Source organism: Apteryx rowi, unplaced genomic scaffold, assembly GCF_003343035.1.
Source record: "Apteryx rowi isolate R43461 unplaced genomic scaffold, aptRow1 scaffold_283, whole genome shotgun sequence".
NCBI classification, from domain to species: domain Eukaryota; kingdom Metazoa; phylum Chordata; class Aves; order Apterygiformes; family Apterygidae; genus Apteryx; species Apteryx rowi.
The window spans coordinates 1,021,073-1,046,451 of NW_020449230.1; the positions used below are offsets into that span (position 1 = coordinate 1,021,073).

The following is a 25,379-nucleotide window of genomic DNA, read 5'->3' on the forward strand; positions in this document are numbered from 1 at the left end:
ATCTGTTTCTTTTGATTTGTCATCATCTGACTTAAAAGATATATTTGTAAAGCTGTCAGTGGGAAATCAAACATGTTGCCGTATTATTTTGTTTTGCCCTTCAGAAATTAGCAGAAACATGCTCCTGAGCCCTTTCACAACTAGAAGGTCTAGCTTTACATGTGCACAAGCTCTCACAACCTGCCTGTGAAATGGAGAACTTCAAACAGAGTCTGTTCTGCAAGGCCCGATGCCGTGGACCTCTGCGCTTCCTTGGCCGCTGGGCCCACGTCACCTGGGAGTGAGAAAGGAGCAAGAGAAACGAAGCCCCAGGAGAGACGGCAGAAGGTTTTATGCTTGAGTCAAAGCTGGGCAAAACCAAGGACTTGCCTGTTTTAAAACTTTTGACTCCAGCTGCTGGCACTGAGACCTCCCCGCACGCAGAACAGAGAGCCCCTCAGCCAGGAAAACCGYTAGAAATGGGGTTTAATGAGAAAATTGCTCAGGCGCCAGGCACAGCCAGACAAGCGGACGGACCAGCCGTTTACACGCAGCTGCTTCTTTCCATCCCCTAATCCCCCTGTTTTCCCATGTGTTCCTCCTCACACCGGCTTGATCCCGCCCTTTCCCCGCCCTCGCTGATGGCTTTCCCAGGGAAGCTTTCGTCAGGAAGCAGAGAGGATCCCTGGAGCAGGAGAGGCAAGGAGCGCTCAGGGGCTGAAGGCGCCGCGGCGGTAAAAGGGATGGGGCCGTCCCCGCCTCCATGGTCATTGCGTGAGCTAGAGAGTCCGTCCCCACCCGGGCGGCTTGTGTTTGCGTCATTTCCGGCGGGCTGGGGGAAGTGCTGTCCCGGCGTTCCCCGGGCGAACTTCCCTCTTCCGGCGCCGCCGCCATTAGCGGAGCTGCAGGTGAGGCCCGGGGCCGGCGGGATCCGCGCCCATCCGTGGCGCGGGGCGGGGGCCGGGGCTGCGGACGTTGACTGCTCTGTCCCCGCAGGCATGGCGATCCGCTACCCCATGGCCGTGGGCCTCAACAAGGGCCACAAGGTGACGAAGAACGTGTCGAAGCCCCGGCAGTGCCGCCGCCGCGGGGTGAGTGTGGGGCCGGCCCGGCCCCTGAGGGGCGCCCGGCGCGGGGGAGCCGCGGGGCTGCGGGCGGGGAGCGAGGTGCAGCCCGGCGCTGTCGCTTCGGGAAGCTGCGGCTCTGAGGGCTTTTGACCTGTAAAAAGCCTGTGGTAGAACGGGGTCCAGGCTCGGACCTGCCGCTTTTGCCCCTTGTTCCTCGGCCGGCGTAAAATGGGGCACGCAACGGCCTGGTTCCGCAAGAAAAGAGCCTTTTTCTCTGCTCGCTTTCCTGTTTCCCGTAAGTGGCAGGAAGAACGCATGAAGGGAAAGGAATTAGCTGCAGTTTGTAACGGCTCAGGAGTGTGCTCAGGGAGACAAGGTGCAGCATTGCAGCCTTCCAGCAGGATGGTGATACTCTTCAGTTCTCTCCCGACTGCCGAGGAGGGACAGCGAAGGTCTGACACCGTGCGCTATCCCGTAATAGYGTGGCTTTAATAAGCCTGCAGGCAGCGTGGAGCTGGGAAGGGTCGTGGACGCTTGCGGGATACCTTGAAGTCTAATCCTAGCACTTAATGGGAGACACAGCTGCCTGAATGCAAGGTGGATGACTGTCTACAGCAGCAGTCAGGGTAGGAATGGAATCTTTGGCTGTACTGCAGAAAAAATATATGCTATGAATGCTTTCTCCACCCATGGTCTGAGCACAGTGCTGTCTGGCACTGAGCTGCAATGAAGATTGGGACCAACAGAAAATATGCAGGAAAACATAACTTTTTAAAGGGTTGGGGAAGCTAGTTTTGTTAGATGTGGGGGGGAGGGCCTTAAATCATGGCAGGYTTTAAATTTGTAAATGTAGGTGTGGAGCTGAATAGCTGGGCACAGGAGAATTACCAAGGGAGCAATCTGTAATGAAAAARTGAGACAGATATGTGGCTTAAATGGAGTTACCAATGAAACAGGAAATATACTGGATGACTTCTGAAGTCCTTTCTCGGTTGCTTTTGTTGGTAATGGCAATAGTTATGCCCCATGCAGTTTGCCCGATAATAGCAAATATAGGGAGTTATCAGGGTTCAGTGAATGTGTGTTAACATGAGATATTAGTTTAGCTTGCAACTTTTATCCCATTATAAATGCTGTGATTAAATTAAAAACATTTAATTGAGATGCATAATAACACACAGTCTGGATTTCTTATGGTCCTAAAAAATAGGTTTCTAAAAAAATATTGGTCTCTAAAGCATGAAAAACACCGGATAYTAAAATGCATGAGACTAGCATGCCTCACCTGGATCACTGTTCTGCTTAGCTCTTACTATGGGACTTGACTCCTCTGAGACACGCTAACAGCATGTAAATTCTGGGGTCTTAGCCCAGAGTTTGCCACAGCCTCTTGCAATCCAGTCCTTCAGAAAGATGTGTTTTGTTTTTGTTTCTCCTTTCTTTTACTTGCTTTTATTTCTAATTCCTTAATTGCATCTGAGTACAGATAATTATATACATACTGGCTGCCTATGTGCTTTTCAAAGTYGCTTGTGTGATGTTGGATTTGTTTGTGTATGTGAAATGCTGCTGAACAGGACATCTGAACTCCTCAGTTTGATGAAGAAACTTTTTTTCCTAAAAGCTCTGGGTATCACGTCTGATGTCTAGACATGATTAACGAAATTGGTTGCTTGCAGGTGACTAAAGTACAAGTGGAAGCTTTTGAGTATAAATCAAGCACTTGTGTCTTTTGGTGAAGTGTATCACTGCTGTCTGGTTAGTGTCGTACTTGAAGAACAAACAGTAACACCTTTTTCCTACATGGCTGTGCTAGAGGTGCTGGTGAACAGTCATGTTTAGTTGCTCTAAAGCTTGCAGAGCATGTGAAAGGGATGCAGTGATTCTAGTACTTGACAAGGGATGGCTTTTGCAGCCCRAGTCTAGCTTTTAGGCAAATGCTGTTTTTAAATAGGGACCCAAATGCTATGTGACTTATAGCTACTTCGATTGAGAGCTGGCTAAATTAGCACTGAAGTTCTTTGTGACCTGAATCTTTTCTCTTTTCCCTTCCCTTAGCGCCTGACCAAACACACTAAGTTTGTGCGAGACATGATCAGGGAAGTCTGTGGCTTTGCACCCTATGAAAGACGTGCTATGGAGTTGCTGAAAGTTTCCAAAGACAAACGTGCTCTGAAGTTCATAAAGAAACGGGTAGGTGAAGATGCTAAAAACTCTTCTGGTTAACCTGTTTTCTGCCCTTCCTTAAGGAAACTTCACTTTCTAGTTAATTTGCTTGCTTTTCAGTGGTTTGGACAATTACTGGTGTGACCTGAGGGAGTGGAGGGAGAGCTCCTTGGGTGGGGAGAGGGAGATGGACTTGTGTGTACTTTGCTGGCAAGGCCCTAAGCTACAGTGATCCAGAATCTGCATTGCTATTTTTGTATTATTTGCAAATCTGGTGCAGGAAATACAAGATCAGCACTGATAGAGGTGGGATATCATTAACCAACTGACTTGAAACACCAGGGTTTCACCAGGGAAGGTAGCCCTGATAGCTGAGTTAGTTGTCTCTGCCTGCCCCTTCTTCCCCCCCCCCCCCCCCCAAAGAAGAAGAAAACAAAAACAAAAAATGAGTAGGAATAATAGATACTGAGATGTTGACAGTGTTCACATCCATAGTATTAGAACTCTACTATCCTGCCTGTTTTTGAGCAGGGCATCTTTCACTGAATGCTGGAAGCATGCAAGGCAAGGTGTTCTCTCCTGGAATGGATGCTGACTGCACTGCTCTCTTCTCTGCAGGTTGGCACTCATATTCGGGCCAAGAGAAAGCGAGAAGAACTCAGTAATGTCCTGGCAGCCATGAGGAAAGCTGCTGCAAAGAAGGATTGAGCTGTACAGTCTGTAACTGAATAAAGTCCTTTCTCACAAAAACAGTGTAGGGGCTGCTACTAGTACATTTCTTTCAGGCTGTAGGAAATAGGGTGCTCCTGGGGGTGCAGGTTTGGGTAAAGAGGTGTTACAGGTAACCTTACACTTTACTCTTTCCTTCTTCCTGTCATTACATCTTGCATAGCTTTCATCTCTCTCCTCTTTCCCTGAGGTTTGGTTTCCTTCCTTCTCATTCACAGCTTGCTTCCAGTAACTAAAACCACTTCCTGTGCTGCTCCCTCTCTAGTTTAGCTGCAGCTGGAGATGAACAACACCCAGCCACTCTGTCTCTAAATCCAAATACTGAGAGAAGTCAATAGACAAAAACTGCTCTTGAAAATAACAGCTTTGCACTCCTTTCCTTAGCACTTGACCTGTTCCCCGTTGTACCCTCCACTTACACCTTACTTTCTCCACTACGTTATCAAATCAAGGGAGAGAACTATTGCCACTAACAGCTCCCTGAATTTCAGCAGGATAATTTTTTTTTTTTCCCCCCACTAAGCGCTGCCTAGCTGAGAGGACAACTGCTGTTCTTCCAGCAGAGGGGAATACATTTCCAGTGCTTCATATAGGACTCATTCAAAATGGGAAGAGTGCCTGTTTAAACCCAGTTTTTCTAGTGTTGGCTGTAAGTACTAAGCACTCAAGTTCACTAGACCAAGACTGTTTATTGATGCACAACAGCCACTCTAAYGCATTTGATTCCTGACCTACTTGTTTCACTCAGTACAAAACAACTGCTGTAGCAGTAGAGCATTTCACTGCACYATAGACTAACTGCTGCTGCTGAGCCCTTTTGTTCTTTTGTCTAGGTTTGCGCTCTCTTGCCGCTTAGAGTTGTTCCTGAGGACACTGASCTGTGATACATTCTGGAAGAAGAGAACCATGTCCCCCTGCAGCTGAATGTGCTCCAGCCTAGCACATGAAGCACAGCCCCAGCTCCATTACTAGTTAGTGTTTCCATAAGCAGGTACTTGGATTTACAGTGAAATAACTGAAAAACATTCTTTAAGTATTAGTATTAGACTTTAAGTTTTAAGTATTAGACTTAAAGTATCAGACTAGCTCTACTGCTAGTAGTTGGTAACATGCAAATTCCTTAGGTAAAAYTTCAGAATTTCATTTTATTGGAAATACTTCACTTGTCATAATTCCATATTAAACAGTGAGAAATACTTCACTCTACCAAAGCCATAATTCATTTCAGTGGCTGCGCAGCAGCAATAGCTCTATGTCCCATTCACAATTGTCCCCACATCAYTCCATTTCTGGGCTGAGGCAGAGCATTAAGGGACAGACCATTTTCAGTCATTAGGTTGTYGACGGTCATCCTCCAGCAGAATCCAGTTTTGAAAATGCTATATCAAACACCTCTTTGTAGTGTTCAACAAAATGCACTTCTAGTCCTTCTGTAATGAATCCAGCAAGGTCATAATAATCCTTTTTATTCTCTGATGGCAAAATGATACAGGTAACACCTGCTCTCTTYGCCTATGGGAAACAAAGTTACACAGTCTGTGTGTTCAGTCCTAGAAATTCATTAGTTACTATAAACAGACTCTCTCCTTTTAAGAGYCCAGAAAGAGAACAAGAAAATGTATTTATTTAGAAGCATAATTTGGCTTTACTCTGTTCTTCAGAGCCATAAGGACATTACTTATAGAAGCTGCGCTGAGGAAGGATAATATAGGTCTCCCCAAGCCTTCAAAACACACACTCTCCAGTCTCCCCTTCTCAGCTGCAGGGACAGCTGAAGYGGAAGGTATTTTAGTGGGACTTTGGGAAGAATTAGCAATAGCTTATCAGACCAGTCCACCATACCAGTATGCATGACACAGCATCCCTTCTACAGGACTGTGAGAAATTCAGTACTTGAAACAGAACGCTGAAAACTGCAAAGGGTTGTAACCAAAAACCAAACGCCATTATAAATCCAGGGCTTGGGAGAATGCCTCAGAGAACTCAGTCTGTTCAGCTTATTAAGATAAAAGAGAATTAAGAAGTGACTCGATTATGATGTACAAAGAACCTTCACAGGGAGGAAATGCCAGGCASTGAAAGTAAGTTCCTTCCAACTAAACAGAAAAGTTAAGAGTATCTGCATGAAATTTTAAGCTGGAAGAATTCAAGTCAGAACTAGGGAACAGAGCCTTAAAGATGATACCTTATGAAACCTTCAAATCCAAACCCGATGCCCTTCTTAAACAGGTGCTTTATTCCAGCATGTACTATTAGACCATACCCAACACACTGACACAGAAGACAGCTTATACAACCTGATGATCCCTTCCACCCTTAATTCCACTAGTCTAGTAACTAACTAGTTCAACATAGACACCCCTGGAATGCAGCCTGAAGTCACTTCTCCTCACAGCTGCAGATAAAGGGAAGATTCCCATGTTCAACCTGGCAGACTTCTCCATAGCATCTATTGAATTACCGCCTCTCCTTCCACTAAAGGAGGAATCGCTCTGGTTGTCCCTGTCACCAGTGAGACTAAGCCGCAGCTCTCCTCCCCAGCCAATGCACAGAGACAAGAGCAAGCTCTTACCGCAATTGTTTTCTCCTTTATTCCACCAACAGGAAGGATTTTTCCAGTTAATGACACCTCTCCAGTCATGGCCACRTTCTGTCTCACTGGGCAATTCATGGCCAGCGATAGCAAAGCTGTTACTATAGTACATCCCGCACTTGGTCCATCCTTTGGGGTTGCTCCCTGTTAAAATAAAAAATAAACAATAAAAACCCCACCCAACAACATTGCCTTTGACTTATTCAAAGGAGAGGCTGGAATGAAGTATCAACTGCCTTCTTTGAAGAGCTCTGTAACACATCAGTATCACAAGGGACAAGAGCATCAAGAATCACAAAATAGTGGAGGACAATACTGAAAAATACCAATCATTAAAGGCAGAAAAGACTGTTCAGTTTAGAAAGCCCCCCAAAATCCAGGCCTAAACCAGTGACAGTCTGGATTTATCTGAGAACAAACAGATCTTTGAGGTGAGGGCTGAAGAAACAAATGCTTGAGAGGGAGTAGGGGTAGAGATTGCACCACTGCTGTGTGATCCTCCAGGAGATCAATACTCAAAAAACAACGAAGTTCTTGGAATTTGGCAAAGGACACAGAGTAAGCTGCAATAAGGAAACTCTGGACTAGGTTAAAGAATGCAATAGTTTGGAAGCTGAGTTTAGGTACAGTAGTTGTAGAACTCTGTCTTCACTAAAGTACCTGCCCAGAGCCTGTTGCCACAGAATATGAGCCCCTCTGAGTGTGGCATATATTTACTCTCACAGTCCTAAACACTGGAAGAACACAATCAYTGCCCTTATACAGACTGGGAATTACAGCACAGAGTAATATATTCAAGTATATGTAAAYGACTGAAGCCTTTCTGAATGTCTGGTAACATAGAGAACTAAAGTTTGGTTTCCTCATAGTCACAGATGAACTTTTATCCAAAACTGCTTATCCCTATGCCAGGGTTTCCTGATCTGCAYAACAGGGTCAACACCTACAATGAAAGTCTGGGACTTCTCACTACATTATCAAGTCTCCTGTATTCTCATCACACACAACAGAAAGGAATGGAAACAACTTGTAACAAAGCTTCCACAGGATCCTGAAGAAAATGCCTTCTTTTCTTGGCGTTATTGCTAAAAGAGGGCATTCTGCACAAAGCAAGGACAAATGAAGTGCTTTCCTGCTTAACATCTAGAGAAACAGGCCAACCTAGCTGCTACGCACGCTTTGCGAGTTCTGCATCACTTTACCTCTGGCACATGCAAGTGGATATGGGAAGACAGCAGAAAGTCATTGCTGGGTTCCTTCTGCATCAAAAAGGCTCTTGCAAATGTGTAAGCTATTTTGGCACTCTCTTTCATCACATCTCCCAGCTGCCCTGTTATTTCGAGGGATCCATCCTTATCCTCCTTGTTTTGGGGTCGCCTCAGAGATGTTTCAACAAACAGAGTGGAACCTCCTAAGAAAGAAAAGAAAAAWGACAACCTGAGAAAAGTTCAAGGAAAATCAAAGCAGAGGATTCTGGTGATGGAGCAGCAGTGTCAGTACTTKGGATCCAGGGCTCTCCGATGAGACACCAGCTCTTGGGTAAAGAGCAGTTGAAAGCAGCTCTCCAAATCCCTTCAGAAAGGTTAGCTAGAAATTTCAACAACACTGTATTTACAGTTTCCATTTAGCTGTTTCTTTGGACATCACTCCACTAGTACACCTGCAACTACTACTCAGTGGAAATTAGCAGTTCTTGCAATGATTTCAGGCTCTTCATAGCCAAAAAAGGAACAAGATGAGGTTGGCTGGCAACAGGCTGCTTCTCACAAAAGCCAAGGAAGCATTTGGATTAACTACTGACTTGTCTAAGTCATCAGGACCTTTGAAACTTGTTACTACTGACAGCATCTCTCAAAGAGCTCATGCTATCCAAACACTTCTGGGCAGTTCTGCTTTCCAGGCTCAAATATCTGTCTACCTTCTCCACTATACTGCTCATTTTCCTCTTAACTACTTTCAGAATTTTAATTCTACCCAAAAATCAATTAGACTGAGCGTAAGTCAGTACAGCACCTCCTGCTTTTAGGAAGCAGACAGGATTTCTCCTTGCTAAAAAGGTTTATGCTTTTAGTCATTACAGTCCATAATGGATGCAGTTCATATCTGGTATGGAGCATAAGACAACATGCTTGCCTGAAGGCAAAGTGAGCCAGGGCTGAGGAAAGGAAAGAGGGTCCCTTCTTCAGGGAAGAAGTCAGGATCTAAAAGGCCACAGAAGTTACTTCTTCTAATGCTAGCAAAAGAACTTCAACGGGCTCAGTAGAGAAAATTCAGTTTCTGCACTACCATGCTACATATGAAAATATAGACACACATTTTGGTTTTCCAGCTAGTACTTTTTGGAACCAGCAGCTTCACTTTAATGTAGGAGAAGGGAAAAAATTTCTCCTGGAAGCACAATATGCACCCAAAAGTCATAGTGTCTTACCCATAGCTGTCCAGGCCAGACCCATCACCACACCTGGAGGAGTGGTTTCATACATTCTATCCACAGTGAAGATGGGCTTTCCTACAAAGTCCTGCAGGTTTTCAGGTGTTATTTGGACCATCTCTGCTTCTCCACTCACAATTTTATAGGCAGATTTCCTCAGTACCTGAGTGAGACAGTAATTAGTTTCTGCAGAAAAAGCTGAGAAGGCTGAAGCACAGAGGTTGCTGTTACACACAATGTTCCCTCACCTTCTCTACTTGTTTCTGCAGATTCCTCACCCCACTCTCTCTGCAGTACTGCTTGATGAGAACAGTCAGGACATCTGATGTGATTTTGGCTTTGTTTTCATCCAAGCCACACAGAACTCGTGCTTGAGGGACCAAGTACCTCTGAAAGAAATTGTCCACCACATCTTTCCATTAGTATTTGTAACAACAGCCTGATTGTTCCAATTCGCTCAGCTTCATTCTTGCATAATTCAGTGCAGCTTTCTGGAGTCCACACCCTGTCCATTAGGGAGCGCTGGGATTGTCTTAATTGGGTGTTCAAATCAAGGGAGCTCTGTCCAAAATACCACATGCCTAATATTTGTTGGCAGGATTGGGTGTAAATATGTAAATCTGAAGCTGCTAAGAACATTTTATTAGATGTAGTTCACAGAGCATCAGTGAAGCAGTTTCTCTTACCTCTGCAATTGCAAGTTTCTCTTCTGCTACATATCCCGATACATTGATCACTTCCATTCTATCTCGCAGTGGCTCTGGAATGGTTTCTGTTACATTAGCAGTACAAATAAAGAGTACCTGGAAGCATAACAAGATCCTATTAGGCATTTTCATTAACCTGTCACTCTACTTCATGCAATATTGCCTCAGTTCTGGGTTTCTCTGTCTGAGGGGTTGGAGCAAGCTCATCTGTGGAGTCTAGTTTTTAATCGTAAGAAAAGCTTTGGATTTGAGAACTATGTAGTAAGATGTTTCCTACCTCCAAAACAAATGTTTAGGAATACACACAGCACAAATTGGGAAATCTGAATGGTCTGACATGAACCAGGAAACTATTTGCCTTTGCAGTTGGAGAGATCTAGATATCACTTTCAAGTTATTTCTAAGTTAGCACAGAGCAACCAAATTATGTACAAATATTGCTAATCCATCAATTCTGCAATTAATGGAAGCTGCACAGAAAGCACAACAGTGGCTAAAGACATCCTAATTAAAAAGCTTGACAGCAGCATGAAGTCACCTCACTTCATACAAGCTCTGACCATCATCATGTAAAACAAACTCATGCCTTTTCTAGCTGAGAGCATGTGTCTCTGTCCCTAATTCTGCAGGGAGTCAAGGCTATAGGACATATGTTAGTGATTATGTTCAGTATGTACAGACACTTGGGTTTAAGCAAACTCCTGAGATCTGCCCCACACCACCAGTTTCTCAGTCCCATTTGTCCAACTCTGACTAAAACTTCAGCATCTTTTGATGGAGAGGAAATTTCTACACTGATACACATTTATACATTCTAGCTCCACAACCTCTGCAGAAGAGAGAAATACCTTTGATAAATCCACAGGAACATCAAGGTAATGATCCAAGAAGTTAGAGTTCTGTTCTGGGTCCAGCAACTCTAGAAGGGCTGAGGATGGATCTCCTTGATACCCCCTTCCTATTTTATCCACCTATGGAAGACAGATTTTAGATGTTATGAGAAATTTCTCACCATGATGCAAAGATTCATGCAAAGATTTTTAAGATTTTATTTCAAAATCTTCACGTTTGTTCATAAATAGCCACTACATTCAGCCAAATCCCTGCTATCCCATAGCATGAGCACGTGACACCTGACAAGACACAGGATTATAATGTTGTAGAGAAGCACAATGACATCTCAGGGAGTGTGCACAAAATCAAAAGCAAGCGAGTTACTGTGGATTAGTGGGCTACTGCTTGCCAAGCTGAGCTATGGTCACTGACCAGAATACCTATCCCACAGTGGGAGGACTACAGGGTACTAACTTGCATCATTTCCATAATATTTAAGCTAAGATGCTCTCCTCACTGCCCGAAGTGCAAAGTGCCTACACACAGCCATTCATCACAGCTCAGCCAGTGGCCTTGATTGCTTTCAGTTGTGTCCATGTCCTAGGAAAGAGGACAGCTCACAACAGGTCACTCTCCATCACTTCTCCCCCCAAAAAGAGTGGAGTTTACTGGACTAATATAATGCAATGTGCTACTACGGCAAATATAAGGCCCCTCACCAACACCACTGAAATAACAGTGCCATGAGCTACATGTTTCATTACCTTGCAAATCATCACCCCATTTCTTGCTCCCATACCCTTCCCAAGGCACTTGCTGTTGGTCATTTTCAGACACTGCATACAGTGGGTTAGACGGACCTTTGGTCTGACCCGAGTGATCACCCGCTCTTATATTCTGTCCTTATTTGCTTTTCCACAAAAGCAATAGGTTAGTAGCCCCGTCTCTTATTTATTCTCAAATCAGATTCGAAATAGACTGTAAGCACCTTATTCCTTACAGCCTTGCTTTAGACCTGGCATGAGACTATTTCTAATAATCACATGGACAATAGTGTTTTTGCGCACAATAGTGTCCACACCTAGGGTGCACAATAGCTGGCCTTTGGATACGCAGTCAGCACTATTAGGATCCACATGATCCAAACAGCCAAAATTTAATAGGAAGGACACAAATGAAATATAAAAATAGAAATCTGTTATAGGAAAAGACGACAAAGGTCTATGGTGTCACTGTTGCCCAAAGACCTTCAGAGCTCATCCTCATTTTAAAGTCAACAAAACGTGGGACTTTTAGGAACATTACAGCTGCACCTCTCCTATCAGGGCCAAGAATTGATACCTATGCTTTTAAGAGCAAAATCTAGAAGACAAGATATATCACCTCATCAATCAGTATAAGTGGGTTCTCTGTCTTAGTCTTCTTCAGACACTGGATGATTTTTCCTGGCATTGCTCCAACATATGTCCTCCTGTTTTATCAGAAACTGTATTTAGGGAAGAGTTGTAAAATACAGCACACATCACACAACATAACATGTACTGATGAAATAGGTATATCCTGCTGGGAAGCTAGTCAAGATTTCTTTTACATCTATCAAACTCTCCATTACCATACCAAGGCACCAAGACCCATCAAGTTTCTTTCTAGCAGAGATTAGATTTAAATTTTCACATAATACTCCTGAACTGCAGTTTTTAGCTTTAGTTTCAACTCCTTTTAAATGAGAGGGAAGCAAGAGTTAGCGCTGAGAACAGAGTGATGAATAGTTATTTGTTCTTTTGGGGTAAAGAAAGGCTAAAAGAGAGAATGTTTCATTCCATCAGTTGGTAGGCAGAAAAAGGGGAAAAAAAAAAAATCAGCGTGAACCAAAAAGCATACTAAAGGAATATACTGGTTACAGCAAAACAATCTTTCGCCAGAGGCAGCTAGTGTCCAGGAGCAGGCAGATGCAGAGCAAGAACGTAACTGAATGAACTCAGGCCTCCTGGCGTGACTGGCAGGAGACAAAGCCACGCACTCAGCACAGAGCAGAGAACATCCTGGACAGTATTTAAAATGTCTCTCCTTGCTTCTGTATCATATGGGGCAGAGCCTCACAAGTTCAATTCACGCTGCAAAACAGCAACTCTTCTTACTAGTGTGAGAGCATTACTAGTTTTGTTTTAAGATGTATGTGGAAGGAAAACAAATCCCTGGCAGGGCCTGATTTACCGATTTTTGTATTTGCTGCTTCTTATTAGTCCCATGAACGTTCTTACTCTGAAGTTTTTGTCATGCAGCACTTCCCCTCCTGGTTCGGAGACCAGCTCTGAATTACACATGAATACATCTGAATGACCTTGTTCAAACTATCATCATTCTCTAGTACTGGCATTTATAGACAGACGTGAATTAGCATTTTGCAAAGTTCAATGTTTTTGGTAGCTTACACAGCTTTAAGATCTCCCATAAGCGTACACAAGCAGCAGGGAGTATGATGCACTCAGAGATGTCAACATGATTATGTGTAACTCCTCCCTTTGCCATCATTTTCACCTCTTCCTATACCCCAACTCCTGGCAGCGAGAGTTGGCAGAGCTGACATTGAATTACGCACGTTGTTCAACTTCAGTTAGGTTCTTATTTTGACAACATTAGTAAAAATTGCTGGAAAGAGAAACTGCTCAAGTTACACTGACCTGTGTCCTTTTATTTCTGCCACATCAGTCATCCCTCCAACACTGAAGCGGAAGTACTCTCTATTCAGGGCTCTGGCAATGGAGCGGGCAATGCTGGTCTTGCCAACCCCAGGGGGTCCATAAAAACAAAGAATCTTCCCTTGGGTGGATCCTCGCAGCTGGCTGACTGCTATAAATTCCTGCAGAACAGGAGCACCGGAACTGAGCAGAGGGCAACTCCAGCAACATCAAAGCATACTTGTTATCAGGTCAGGTGACGCTTACAAAACAAGCATCACACAAAATTGCTCCTCAAAGAAGTTGGGGAGAAGCTAAGCAAGGACAAGTGCACTACTTCTGGTTATTTACACACTTGGTTGTCCCTAGATCCTTTGCTCTGTACTGATGTAACTGGTGGGAGCTGTCTGTGTCTCTCTCCCCTTGCTGTTTTGGATGAAGTGAGAAGACAGAGCTGTAGTCCCTCTCCCAGCCTTCCTAGCTCTCCTGATTCTCTCAAGCTATATGCAAACCTCTCCTGTTGCACCACTTCTTCACTAGGTTAAACTCTTATCTTGTCACAATACTATGTTTGGCAGCCCTCAAACAACACTCAGCAGTTGAGAAATCAAAAGATTCAGAACTGACACCTCATTTGCTCATGCCCTTACAGCAGAGGAATCATTGTGTGCATGGGCAAAGAAATGCAGTTGTGCTCTAAGAAGCCGGTAATTCAGCAAGCATGTATTTGTGCCTAGGTATTTTCCACCTACAGCTATCGGACTCCAAAGCAAGACTATATAAAGATAATAGCACTTATCTAATTAAAAGTATCTACACAGGTTTGAGCCTTAAGCGCCTTAAAATTGTCAGCCTTGCTTGTACTGCCACAGCTGAGGAAATCTCCACTGCATGGAATTAGCCACATCCRTAATCAAAGCTGCAGACCTGCATGATGCAACTCAGTCCATTTCTGTATAATGGTTGGGCCTAATCAGCATGAATAGTGCTGACAAGCAACATGATATTCARAAGGGATTACCTGCTTGCTAGTGTGCAACAGGCTTATTGTAAATCATTCAAAATATTAAATTAGACAGCAGGACTGAGTCACAAGCTTTTGGCGCTGCTGGTCAAATCCCCCTTTGGGGGTCAGAGAGAAGACACATTTCATGAACAAAATAATTCAACAAAAGAAAAATTCCAGTATGTCTAAGTTTACTATCCATTATGCATATCAATATCTTACTGTTGTTTAGGAGGTGCCTGTCTGACCTCTGTTTCTCTGTACAGTGATTACTGAGGCAGCCTAAGCTCTCATCAGTGTTATCCCCCAGATAACACTAGGGGATAACTCTGCACAGATACAGCATGTGGGAACAGTAAGAGAAACTGCCATAACATTCTTTTAAGGGAAATGGCACCTAGGTCAAGTTGAAGGCCAGCTAAACTCAACTGCTTCACCAAATTGCTAAACTCTTACTGCAATTTGTTTCCTTAACACAGGGTCAGTACCTGCACCTACCTTCTCTCCCAAAATGATACAAATCCTGCCAGGACTGGGATTGCGTTGGCAGTTAAACACATTAATTGATCACAAAAATATTCCTATGGCTTTGGCTTCCTGCTTGATCCATGAATTAATACAAACCCAATGGAGAGCCACAAGCTTGAAACCGCCCAACTGCCTGATGCCAAACAGGGTAAGAAGGGGGGTGCTCTGCCCATTCCTGCCTTACCAGGATTCGCTTCTTTACATCATCCATTCCATAATGATCCTCCTCCAGAACTGCCTGGGCTCGGGTCAGCTCCAGGTTCTCCTCGCTGCACTTTCCCCACGGGATGGATGTCAGCCAGTCCAAGTAGTTCCGTGTAACACTAACAAAAATACGCAAATGAGAGTGATTTGACAACAACCAGGCCACTCCTTCCTCCACTGCCTTAAAAAAAACCACCTCATCCAAAACCAGTGGGATATAAACTGTACTCACGGAAGGGAGACAGAGCAAAGACCATCATTATCTGGGCAGTCATTGCTAACCTTTGATTATGGTCTTCATTTCCTTGCCCCTTCCCACAAGAACTGTTTTCAGAGATTTTGCTGGAAACTAGGGRGGGTAAAACATGCCAGGCTGAACTTTCACAGAAAGGGGCAGCAGTAAGAGTAGAACCCCACCCTCAGCGAGTGGTAGGAAGAAACAAGTGTCAGTCCTACTCGCTACTCCTTTGCCTCCTGATAACTGAAGTTCATCCCCGTGTAGCAGCACTTCCTTGTTTTCAGATCACGTAGCTAGATTTGCAGCACAGATTAAAGCAGCCTGTACTGAAGCAAGGAAGCTTGGAACGCAAGACCAGTTTTTCGCCTACTGTGTGCACAGCAATGCTGGAATTAGACTTGAATAGATAAACACCATCAGCACTGTCTGGTATCGCCAGCTATCAAGAATGTCTGCTGCTTCCTACTAGGAGGCACTTGAAAATATCTTGCAACTTTGCCGTAACTTCCGCACTACTATTTTAACAATGACAAAAGAAAACAAAACAAAAAAAAACCCAGACTTGTTTAAATTATAGAAAATAAATTTTTTTTTAAATGTATCAAAAAATCTACCCCACCTGTTTTGGTGAAAAGGAAAGTGTTAAACACAGATTTTTTTCCCCCATTGTATACTATCCCTACTGCTCTTCACAAGAGGAAATTTGAAATTAGTCAGAGCAGAGTCTTTATGCCTGTGGTAAGTTTTTATTTTTGCCATGAAAATACTTTTAACTTTTGGGGGAAAAAAATGCAGCTCCAACATACCCTGCAAAAACTTAGACTTCTGCAGACATATTTCCTCTATGATTTTTTGTGTTGGGCTTGTTCCTGTGTGAAGCTAAGCAGGATTGCTTGCAAGCTCTGTGCTACTGTTGAGTGTTTGGATTGGGCCATGAAACTTAAAAAAAAAACAAAAACAAAAACAAAAACTTTGTTTCCCCAAGGAGGCTTCAGCRTGCCGTGATGATCAGCTGATTTAGGCTGCAATATGTTGCATGCTCTGGGATCCTTCCCCCCTACCTCTGGCATATGACTATCAAGATTTTTCTCAAAGCGAGATGTCCACGTAGCTTAGGCAAAGTCACGTGTTAGCAACTAGCTTCTCTTCTCTCACTTCTCATGAAAACAGTTAAGAACAAGAGAGAAGAGCCAATTAAGGACTGAAACAATCATGGCATGTTTCATGAGCAGGGAAGAACTGCACAGTACCTAACCACAGCTTTCAGCTGCAAGAAAAGAGTTAAAATGTTCAAAAACCAACAAGGATGTGATCATATGCTACATTCAAGGAAAAACATTATGGCAGAAAGAGATAAGAAACTCTTAATGTATGGGCGTCACAGCTTTGTGTAGATTTTTCTCATTCTCCCAGCTATTCTTAACAGCAGAGGATATAGCAATGCACTCACTTGAATTCTGAGGAGTGATTATCCAGCAAACTCAGCTTGTTCAACTCTTCATCAATCACATCCATAACATGCTTTGGCACTACCAGCTCCTTTAGTCGCTCACGGAATTTCTCTTCTATAGCATCCTTGTCCTCTTTTTCCAGACCTAGCTCTTTCTTAATGATCTTCAGTTGCTCTTGGAGAAGATACTTGCGATGAGTCTGCTTGATCTTTTCCTCCACCTAGACGCAGCAACAAATATGGTATCTATTCTGTTCCAGATACTACACCTCAAACACCAAATGCTTCCAAACACTTCTCATTTTGGATCTTCTCAGGAACTGAAAATACAACTTGGAAATCTTCATTTGCAGCACATTCTAGTCTAAAAAGTGACTCTATTTGTACCATTGCTAAGCGTCATCTTACCGTGTCTCAGTTATTTCCAAATTGCATATGCTCAACACAAAGTGGCATTGAAATTTTGATGCAGTTATTGTAATCTGACTAAAACCTACAACAGTCAGGAATTACTGCAGTTCACAGTGGTTAGCAGGGGGTATTTTAAAATAACACTGCAATTACATACCACAATGCAGCACATTTTTAAATAGATGCATGCTAGACTGCAGTCCTCTAGGATTTGCCCACTTGCACGAAACTACAACTTCCACATACTTCAGCAGCTGATGCTGTAGCCTCACCTCGTTACTTTTACAAACGTTTCTAATGGAAGAAGAGTATCAAATATTATGTCTAAAATAATATTCTCCCTTTAGAGCACATACCACTGTCTTGCTTTATAATTCTTCATTGGCAAAACTAAGTATTACAATGGACATGGTATAAATACATGCAATGCCTGTGCTACTCAAAGACTCACCTCCCTTCCAAGGCGCTGCTGAAGTTTGCTCAGCTCATATTCCTTCTTCAGGAGGGAAAGGGCCTTGTAAAGCCGTTTGGGAATCTGGAAAAAAAATACACAAAATAAGTTTTCAGACACGGTACTCTTGTTAGCCTTTCTCACAAAAGGTTATCATCCAAAATAAAAAGCTCCTACAGGCTGCCTGGGAAGTTGCTCTTGCTGCGAGAAACTTTCTCTAACGCTTCAGCATCCAGATGTAGAAAGACAAACAGTGTAGCAGTTTAGCAATATGGAACCAAACAGGGAAAGACAACTGTTTGCCACCAAAGATGCAGAGCATCCAGCCTTTCCCTGGAGGCAAGTTATTAATTACTTAATACATCCTTCAACTGGAATCTAGTCACTGATATTAATTTATCATCAAATGTAGTACTAAGGTCTCCTCTATACTGAGGCTGCTAGAGAAGCCGTGATATATGACAGATATGCTTCTAATTCAGCTAGTATAGCTTTAGTTCAAAGCTTCATCTTACACTGGTTTCTTCCAAGATGTCTTGAAGTTCTTGTGACTCTGCCCCTGTTAATGCTGCACCCATGTCACTCAAGTAGATAGGATTATCTACTACACGTTGTCCAGCCTGCATCATCTGAAGTACCGACTCTCTGAAGAAAAAAAAAGTGGTAATAAAATCCTAAAAGATTAATAAACAGTGAATTGCTACATTCATAAGAAGGTATTCTTATAGAGCTATTTAACTTGTTATGACAGGGTGAAGGAATGAAACACAGCTCCATTTCATAACAAAACAATTTCATATTTTAAATTTGACTCAGACAGTGCTCAGTAACAAATCCATAAAATGCTCGATAATTAAAGGGAATGATCAGTGATAAATAAACCCAAATATATGGAAGTGTTCTCCTAACACCTACGTAAGATCTGTGTGTCTCAGTATGCTGAGCCTCTTACCATGCTCGTATCACATAGATCAGATGATGATACTTAATTGCAGTGAGGTACATTTTTACCCAGACCATCTGCCACAGATGCTGTCTATCTCATATCAAAGTTTTCATATCAGGTTTTCAAAGTTTCCTCTCCATTTCTAACAGAGGATGATAAAACTTGTATCCTAAAACAAAATTCTAGGCAAAAATTAAGCAAGTGCCTTTTCTTAGTTACAGCAAAAGGACAGGTGGAAAAGAAAATCTCAGGCTACTCCAGTGTGACTGACAAAGTATCATTCCCAAAGCCAGGCAGCATGGAAAACACATACCTGTACAAGGGGTTCAAGGCAATGATGTCCCGGATTGTTTTGACAATTTCTGCAGTAAGTGCCTATTAACACAACAAGGTTTTAATCAACAAAAGGCTGGAAAAGGACAAGGCCTGAGTACAAACCTCCCCACCATGGCAGCCCAGAAATACAGCCCCTGGCCACCCATTTCCGAAGGCATGCTGTAATGGTGCTTGGTGTTGGGGCAGTTACTCCTCCTTCGCACCTGGGAGGAGAGGCAACGCAAGAAGGGCTACGGAGCGGCTTCCTACATGCACAAAGCTTAACTGCTTCTTGGACAGAAGATATGATCAGATGGACCACTCAAGCCACCTCAGAGCAAAGGCTCAGTTGGATAGAGGATATTACACAGCTATAAGCATAGCCCAATCTCTGCATTCATCAATTTTTTGAAGTGACTAATTCTAAGGAATTGAATGCCGTAATGAAAAGTCATTATTTTCTCACAATCACTGCACAAGGGGATTACGTGAAGCAGATCGTCTGAAGCCTGAAATTTGAGCTTGATTTTAGAACTCTTCCTTTTAAGCAAGAAATATAGATGCTACTCTACAGGACAGGCCCTGGCTTGGATGATTAATTTACTTACTTTAACCTCTTCTGTGATCTGAAAATCTTCATGAACCACATTCTCTACTTCCACCATGAGAATTTCCTGCGAGGAAGAAGCCACAGGCTCTAGTATCACTTCCACAGCTTGGTCCTTTGCTCCAGGCTCTTCTTCAGCCTCTTTCTTAGAGCGCTTCTGTTTCCTTCTAATTTTCTGTTTGTTCTCAGACTCCTCAGGCTCAACCTCTAGTTGCTTGTTTATTCGAATCCTGAAAGCCAAGAGAAACCAGCTACAATCAATCCTCCTCCGCTATACCTGACTTCAGCTCTCAAGCACGAAGAGTCTAAGTTGTATTTTGAGTAAACTAAAATACCAAATGTCAACAAAAATGACAGATGATTTTACGTATTTTGACTAGATTTAGCTTTTAGTAATTTTTGTCAAAATAAGGCTCAACTTAGTAAAACAGCAATAATCAAGCAGTAGATACTGATGGGATTTATTACATAAATCTAGAACGAGTAAGTTACAGCACAAAAACCCAAAAGTTAACTGACCACTGAATTAGCCTCCTTATGTCTCTGCTCTGTAGCTTTTGTTTATCAAGTTAGGTTTCTCCAATGAAATCAGAAAGCTGGAAAAATCCATGGGAGTCCTACTTGATCCTACTTGGAAGGAGAGGAACAGACTATACTTAGCTGCTCTCAAGGTGCCAAACTGATACGTATTTAGATTCTGTTTGGTGACATTAAGTGGAGAGTCAAAGGAACGGGCATGTTAAAACATGCTTGAGCAGAGACACCTCCTAGTATTCCCTCTGCACTGAGATAATTCAAATGAACCCCAAAAGGTTCTTTCAGTACTGGATATGGCACTGGAGTCTCGGAATATCTTTTACTCCTCAGTGTATCCTCACCATGTTCCTGATAATTTCATGTCCAATGTGGGACACGTACAAAGGGATTGAGTATCAGCTCAAAATTCTTTTGGGCTCCTCCTGAAAATGCTTGGATTCAAGTTCAGTCCCTCACCTAAGTTTTTAAGCTCACTTTGTGACCAACAGTGTTCTAAAGCTTGTCTTTCCTCCAACAGTAACACTAATCTAATAAATATATTACTAAGTTGACCTTGCTTGTATTCTTAGACCATTACAACTAAAATCCTCCACTTCTAAAACTCATCTTCTGTTTCTGATTGTATCATTTCCATTTGCTCCCTCAAGCTCTGATTAAAGACATTCACACAGGTAAGAGTATATCTCCAGGATTACAATAAAACACATGGAAGATTTAGTCTTTTTTTAACTTCTACTGACAGGATGGAAGAGTTTTATTTCCAGCTAAAAGTACCACAAAACTTATCTGTGTTCATCTTTTCAAGATGAAGAATTTTTGTTTCACCTTACCAGGTTCCAGTACAACTCTACAGTTTAAGTAACACTCCATTTTTGTCTGTCAGGTAGTCCTGATGATTGCAGATAAGGACACTATAAGAGACTGCTATGATCAGCTACTCAGGCAGGACAAAGCCATTTGTGTGTCTTAAATATTTGTAACCCACATCAGTTCCCACACTGATCCATCATGCAGCTCCATAAACACCTGCATTGACATTGAAAAGGAGGAGGAAAGCTGGGATGCGAATGAGTGGTCAAGGGCAGCTGACAGCACCTTTTCCCRAAGCTGTGTTAGCTTAAACCAATTGTGGTACCACAAAAATCAGATTTCTAATGATTTAAAGAAAACATCATAAATCTGATTTTGTTGAACACACACACAAAGCTCAGTGTCACAGACTATATGAATTCCCAGTGACAAGTTGCAGAACACGGACAGAACAATTAATAAGCATCAGTGTTAGCATGTCTGCTCGGGCAGACAGTTTCTCCAGCTACATGAATCAACAATTCTGATCCGGATTCACACCCTCTTGTCTATCGTGTCCTTGCTGAAAAGGAAGTTCACTGTTTCTCCTTCATTCTAGACGCGCTGTTCTGCTTCCTTAGTTTTCCTGATTCTCAGTGATCGATTTCTCTCCTTTCGCCACATCTGCCGCGTTATTTACTGTAATACTAAATATTACATACTACATGGATAAAGGACCTTGAAGTCATTCTATACCTACACATTTGAATTTTTTTCAGTCAATTACGCAAAGAGATTTCTTGCATTATTGTTGAAAGAGATCAAACCCACAAAATGTCCCACAACAATTAACTGAGCATTAATCCCTAAAAGCGATAGGTTAGATAACACGGCATAATCACCTTCCAAAGAGTTACTCTCTGTGTTACCGTTTTTAAACCTTTCTGAATTTTGGCTGTTGCTACACAACTTCATGTCAGACATTTTCAGTACCGCCTATGACCCACAGATCCCTAGAAAGGGTTCAAAATCTTGCCCTCTCCATTGGCTTAAAAGGTTCCATCACTAAAGACAAGTACTAGACAAACACCCAGGAACTGCAATAGCCTTTAACTAAGCTATCTGTCCAGGCTGCCAATTCAGAGTCCAAAAAAAATCTTGTGTTGTAGCAGATGCCCACATCACAGGCTAATCGCCATTACTTGCAGGATAAAGCTCTTATCTCTTGCAGGGGACCACATATAAAATAGTAAGACCTCAACTACACTGACTGTCTGCCACTAACAACTTTTGCATGCGCAGTATTGGGGCTGGAGCAGCAGGGCACCAATCAAAATACATTGTAGTAAAAAAAAGGTAAGTTTTGCTGCGCAGTACAGGAGAGACAGCACCACACAGCTTCATTTTGCTTGTGAAACTGCATGCAGGTGGTGAAGATGATAAAAGGCATTTATAAGTGTTTATAAAGAAGCGTGATGAGATGCATCTGAAGTACAGGTAATTACCTTCGGTGCCCCATGACTATCATACGCAACTTGTCTCCAAGGTCCTGCATTTCATGGATTTGCACAAAAGTCCCCATCTGGTAGATTTCATTCAGATTCTCCACCACATCAGATTCATTGCTATCGAGAGAAGAATTAGAGTAGATATTCAGAAAGGAGGATATTCAGAATACCAAGAAAGATGTTCTTGAGAAAGGAGGTACGATTGAAAAAAGAAGAAACAATCACTGGCTGCAAAACTTTAGACTGGCTTAAGGAGCAAAGACATTCACTTTATCCCCCCTGTTACCACCACATGTCCTGTTTTCAAGTCACTCAACCATCTGGATGCTTCATCCCCCTCCCAAATAACAACAGGCTTTCCTGCAGCAAGACTTAAGCCCCTAGCAGTGCTTGTGGTGGGAACAAAAGCTGTCAAAGTGAGAGGATGGTCTGAACCCTGCCTATACACAATTTCTGTATTACTGTCTAAGGCAGAGAATTTCAAATCACAGCTTTTAGTGTAAATTCAGCCTAGTCATGGAAAGACCTTATATTGAAAAATATTAGGAGACAACTTACTTATCATCCTTTTTAAGAAAGACACCAGCATAAGGCTGGGCAAGACGAACTTTCCTCCTCAACAGCTCAACCAGCTTCTTATTTTTTACCTAGGACAACAATAAGTTCAAAGTCAGAGGTGGATTTTCAAAAACTTCACACTCGCATTGTCTACAGCCACACTTCTGCGGGAACTCTATGACTGAATTATGGGAGCTAACCTGGGTTCATTCTAGTCTTGCTCTCATTAGGGTACAAAATGGGAAAAATATTAGAGAAATATGAAACTGAGTATTTAAGACAAATTACCTTTCTCAAAATAAGCAAGTAGGATATAAAACATTATGGTGCAGTTTTTGGCTTTGCATACACAGAAAATTTAAAACCTCACTCTTCCAGTTCACCTCCTTCTAGATACACATATCATGGTAGCGTTAATCAGACTTGTTTCACTCAAAAGATACCACAGCCAGGACTGAAGCAACATTAGCAAAAAAAATTTTTTTTAAAAAAAATCCAGAAATTAATATTATGCAAAGATGTTTGTCCTTTTCATAGTGTAGAAAATTGGCAGATCTCCCTGAAAACTACAGCTTGAGGGCAGAGGAAGAAATTGGGCCCTAATCTGCACGAATCTTATGAGCAAGAACCTTCCAGTCACTTGAATGACACTTTGTAAGAATTACTAATATCACTGTTGAAGGTCTGTAGATTTTTATATAACATCACAAAGCCAAAAAAACTCTACAAGTCAGATCAAGATCCAAGACATTTTTCTACCTGTTAACTTTAGGCACTTTTCATAAAATGTAGTTTACAAGCATCATGACAGGTCCTGTACCAAGTCATGAGGTAGGAGGCAATGTGTTTCCTTGAAAAGGGCAGTATTAACCCAGATTCCTGCTCCATGTGATGATGTTCCCCTCCCCTTCCACACCTGCGTCCCACCTCTCCACTCCTGCTGGGTAGCTAGTGTAGCCTCCCYCACCAACCGCCCAAAGTCTGCCCACCCTGTCCTTCTTCAAATCCTCTTATCCAAAGCCCCCTCTGCTCAAACCTCTCCTACACCCACAAGCCCATCCTAGTCCCTGCTTAGAGTCCCAGCCAGTATTTCTTCCTGCTTTGCCTTCTTATTCCCTTCTGCTCTGCAGATGCCACAAATTTGGCCCTGGCAGATATCCCAGCACCACTGCAATTGGTATCCCAGCTGGTCAAGACATCAGTGACTGAGAAAATATCTCCTTGTGAATTCTGCTGTTACAYGCTCCCAATACTGAGTGTCCTTCAAAGTGATGGACATGAGCTGTACCGCTCAGGATGGCAGGGGCAGAGGAAGGAAAGCTTCTACAGAAGAAACAAGGCCTGGGGCAGAAGGGTGAAGACATTGTCCAAAGGAAGCACATTTAACTAGTTTCCACACTGCTCAACTCCAAACTCCATCAGAGTGGGAGTTCTACACTTTATGGCTTTAGCACTAAGGAGTAAATAACACATCAGAACATGCAAAGGATTCTTGTTATCAGTACATTTTATTGATTCTCAGAAAATGCCATACCCCCATATCCGCATTAGTTCTAAGAAACACATAACCACAAATACACAGTTAATATAAGCTTCATGTTTTATTGCATCTTATTCAGTCCTATATATATATWTTTTTTTTACTAAGCATCCTGGACCAGAACACTGACATTTTGATGTAAGGCCTGACTCTCCTAATCAGTTCCTCTCCTCCTCTTATGTACTACAGACCCCAATGGTGGCACTAATTTCTCTAATCAAAGCCTAAAGCTGTTCAAGTAGTAAGTCTGCACTAAAGACACAAGGTTCAAAATCTGACATGACCACCCAAAAAAGCAGAACTGAATATACCCACACAAAAAAAGCCAAGTATTGGTCTTCCTTGCTAGACAAAGACTAGGGGGGAGCATTTCTGTCCTGTGAGCTCAAGTCACACAAAGTTCAAATTTATGTCTCTCCAAATGAAATGCAGGGGGACAGAGAGTAGAGATCTTGCTTTGAAACTTTAAGATTACCATCCCAAGTCTGTCTAAGCACCCTCTCCTCAAGAGGGGAGTTTCTATAAACTGAACACGTGCCTCCACCCTGCAGCTCACAGATTTCTGCCTTCACAGAGATCGCTCTTCTTGACACTACGACGCAAGCCCACAAAGCTAATTCAGGGACACATGTGCTTAACCTTGAGCAAAGGAACGCGCCAAGCACAGTGAACTCTCAAAGCGTCCCAGCACGGATCACAGCCCTTGCCTGACGAAAGCGTTGCTAGAGACTGATGCAATGCTGACGAATCCYGAAGCTCATAACTATCCCGAGGGAAAACAATATTCCAAGACTCGGGCTATACAGTTGGAAGCGCTACGCTAAGCAGCGGAACGTCCTGAAGCACGACACATCCTGCTATCTTCTCGAGTGCTTTGTGTTAAAACAAACAAACAAACAAGAACATAAAAATAACAACAACAAAAAAMAAACAAACAAAAAACCACCGTAAAGATGAAGAATAAGGCTTTGACAAGACAAGCACCCCTAGCATCACCTGCAGTCAGGAGACAAGCTCACAGCACTCTTCAGTTCAACGGCTAACGGCCAGGGCCAGGCACAGCCCCGTTCGGTGATCAGCTGCCAAACCAGCCGCGAGGCCCCCAGC

The 25,379-nt window shown here is 42.8% G+C and overlaps 2 protein-coding genes across 2 annotated transcripts; one reads left to right on the plus strand and one right to left on the minus strand.

The window, feature by feature from the left end:
* The first annotated feature begins 785 nt into the window (after positions 1 to 785).
* RPL36 (ribosomal protein L36) lies at positions 786 to 3,967 on the plus strand. The gene is made up of 4 exons (XM_026068923.1): positions 786 to 887; positions 976 to 1,070; positions 3,105 to 3,239; positions 3,831 to 3,967. The coding sequence occupies exons 2-4, from the start codon at positions 978 to 980 to the stop codon at positions 3,918 to 3,920; spliced, it is 318 nt and encodes a 105-aa protein (XP_025924708.1). The 5' UTR covers positions 786 to 887; positions 976 to 977; the 3' UTR covers positions 3,921 to 3,967.
* Positions 3,968 to 5,066: 1,099 nt separating this feature from the next.
* On the minus strand, positions 5,067 to 22,840 carry LONP1 (lon peptidase 1, mitochondrial). The gene is made up of 17 exons (XM_026068922.1): positions 22,733 to 22,840; positions 22,172 to 22,291; positions 19,342 to 19,570; positions 18,732 to 18,793; positions 17,988 to 18,117; positions 17,473 to 17,556; positions 16,611 to 16,831; positions 14,903 to 15,041; positions 13,188 to 13,366; positions 11,890 to 11,977; positions 10,521 to 10,643; positions 9,652 to 9,768; positions 9,214 to 9,354; positions 8,963 to 9,128; positions 7,737 to 7,945; positions 6,514 to 6,678; positions 5,067 to 5,453 (listed from the first exon to the last, which is right to left on the minus strand). The coding sequence occupies exons 2-17, from the start codon at positions 22,246 to 22,248 to the stop codon at positions 5,289 to 5,291; spliced, it is 2,295 nt and encodes a 764-aa protein (XP_025924707.1). The 5' UTR covers positions 22,249 to 22,291; positions 22,733 to 22,840; the 3' UTR covers positions 5,067 to 5,288.
* Between the last annotated feature and the right edge of the window lie 2,539 nt (positions 22,841 to 25,379).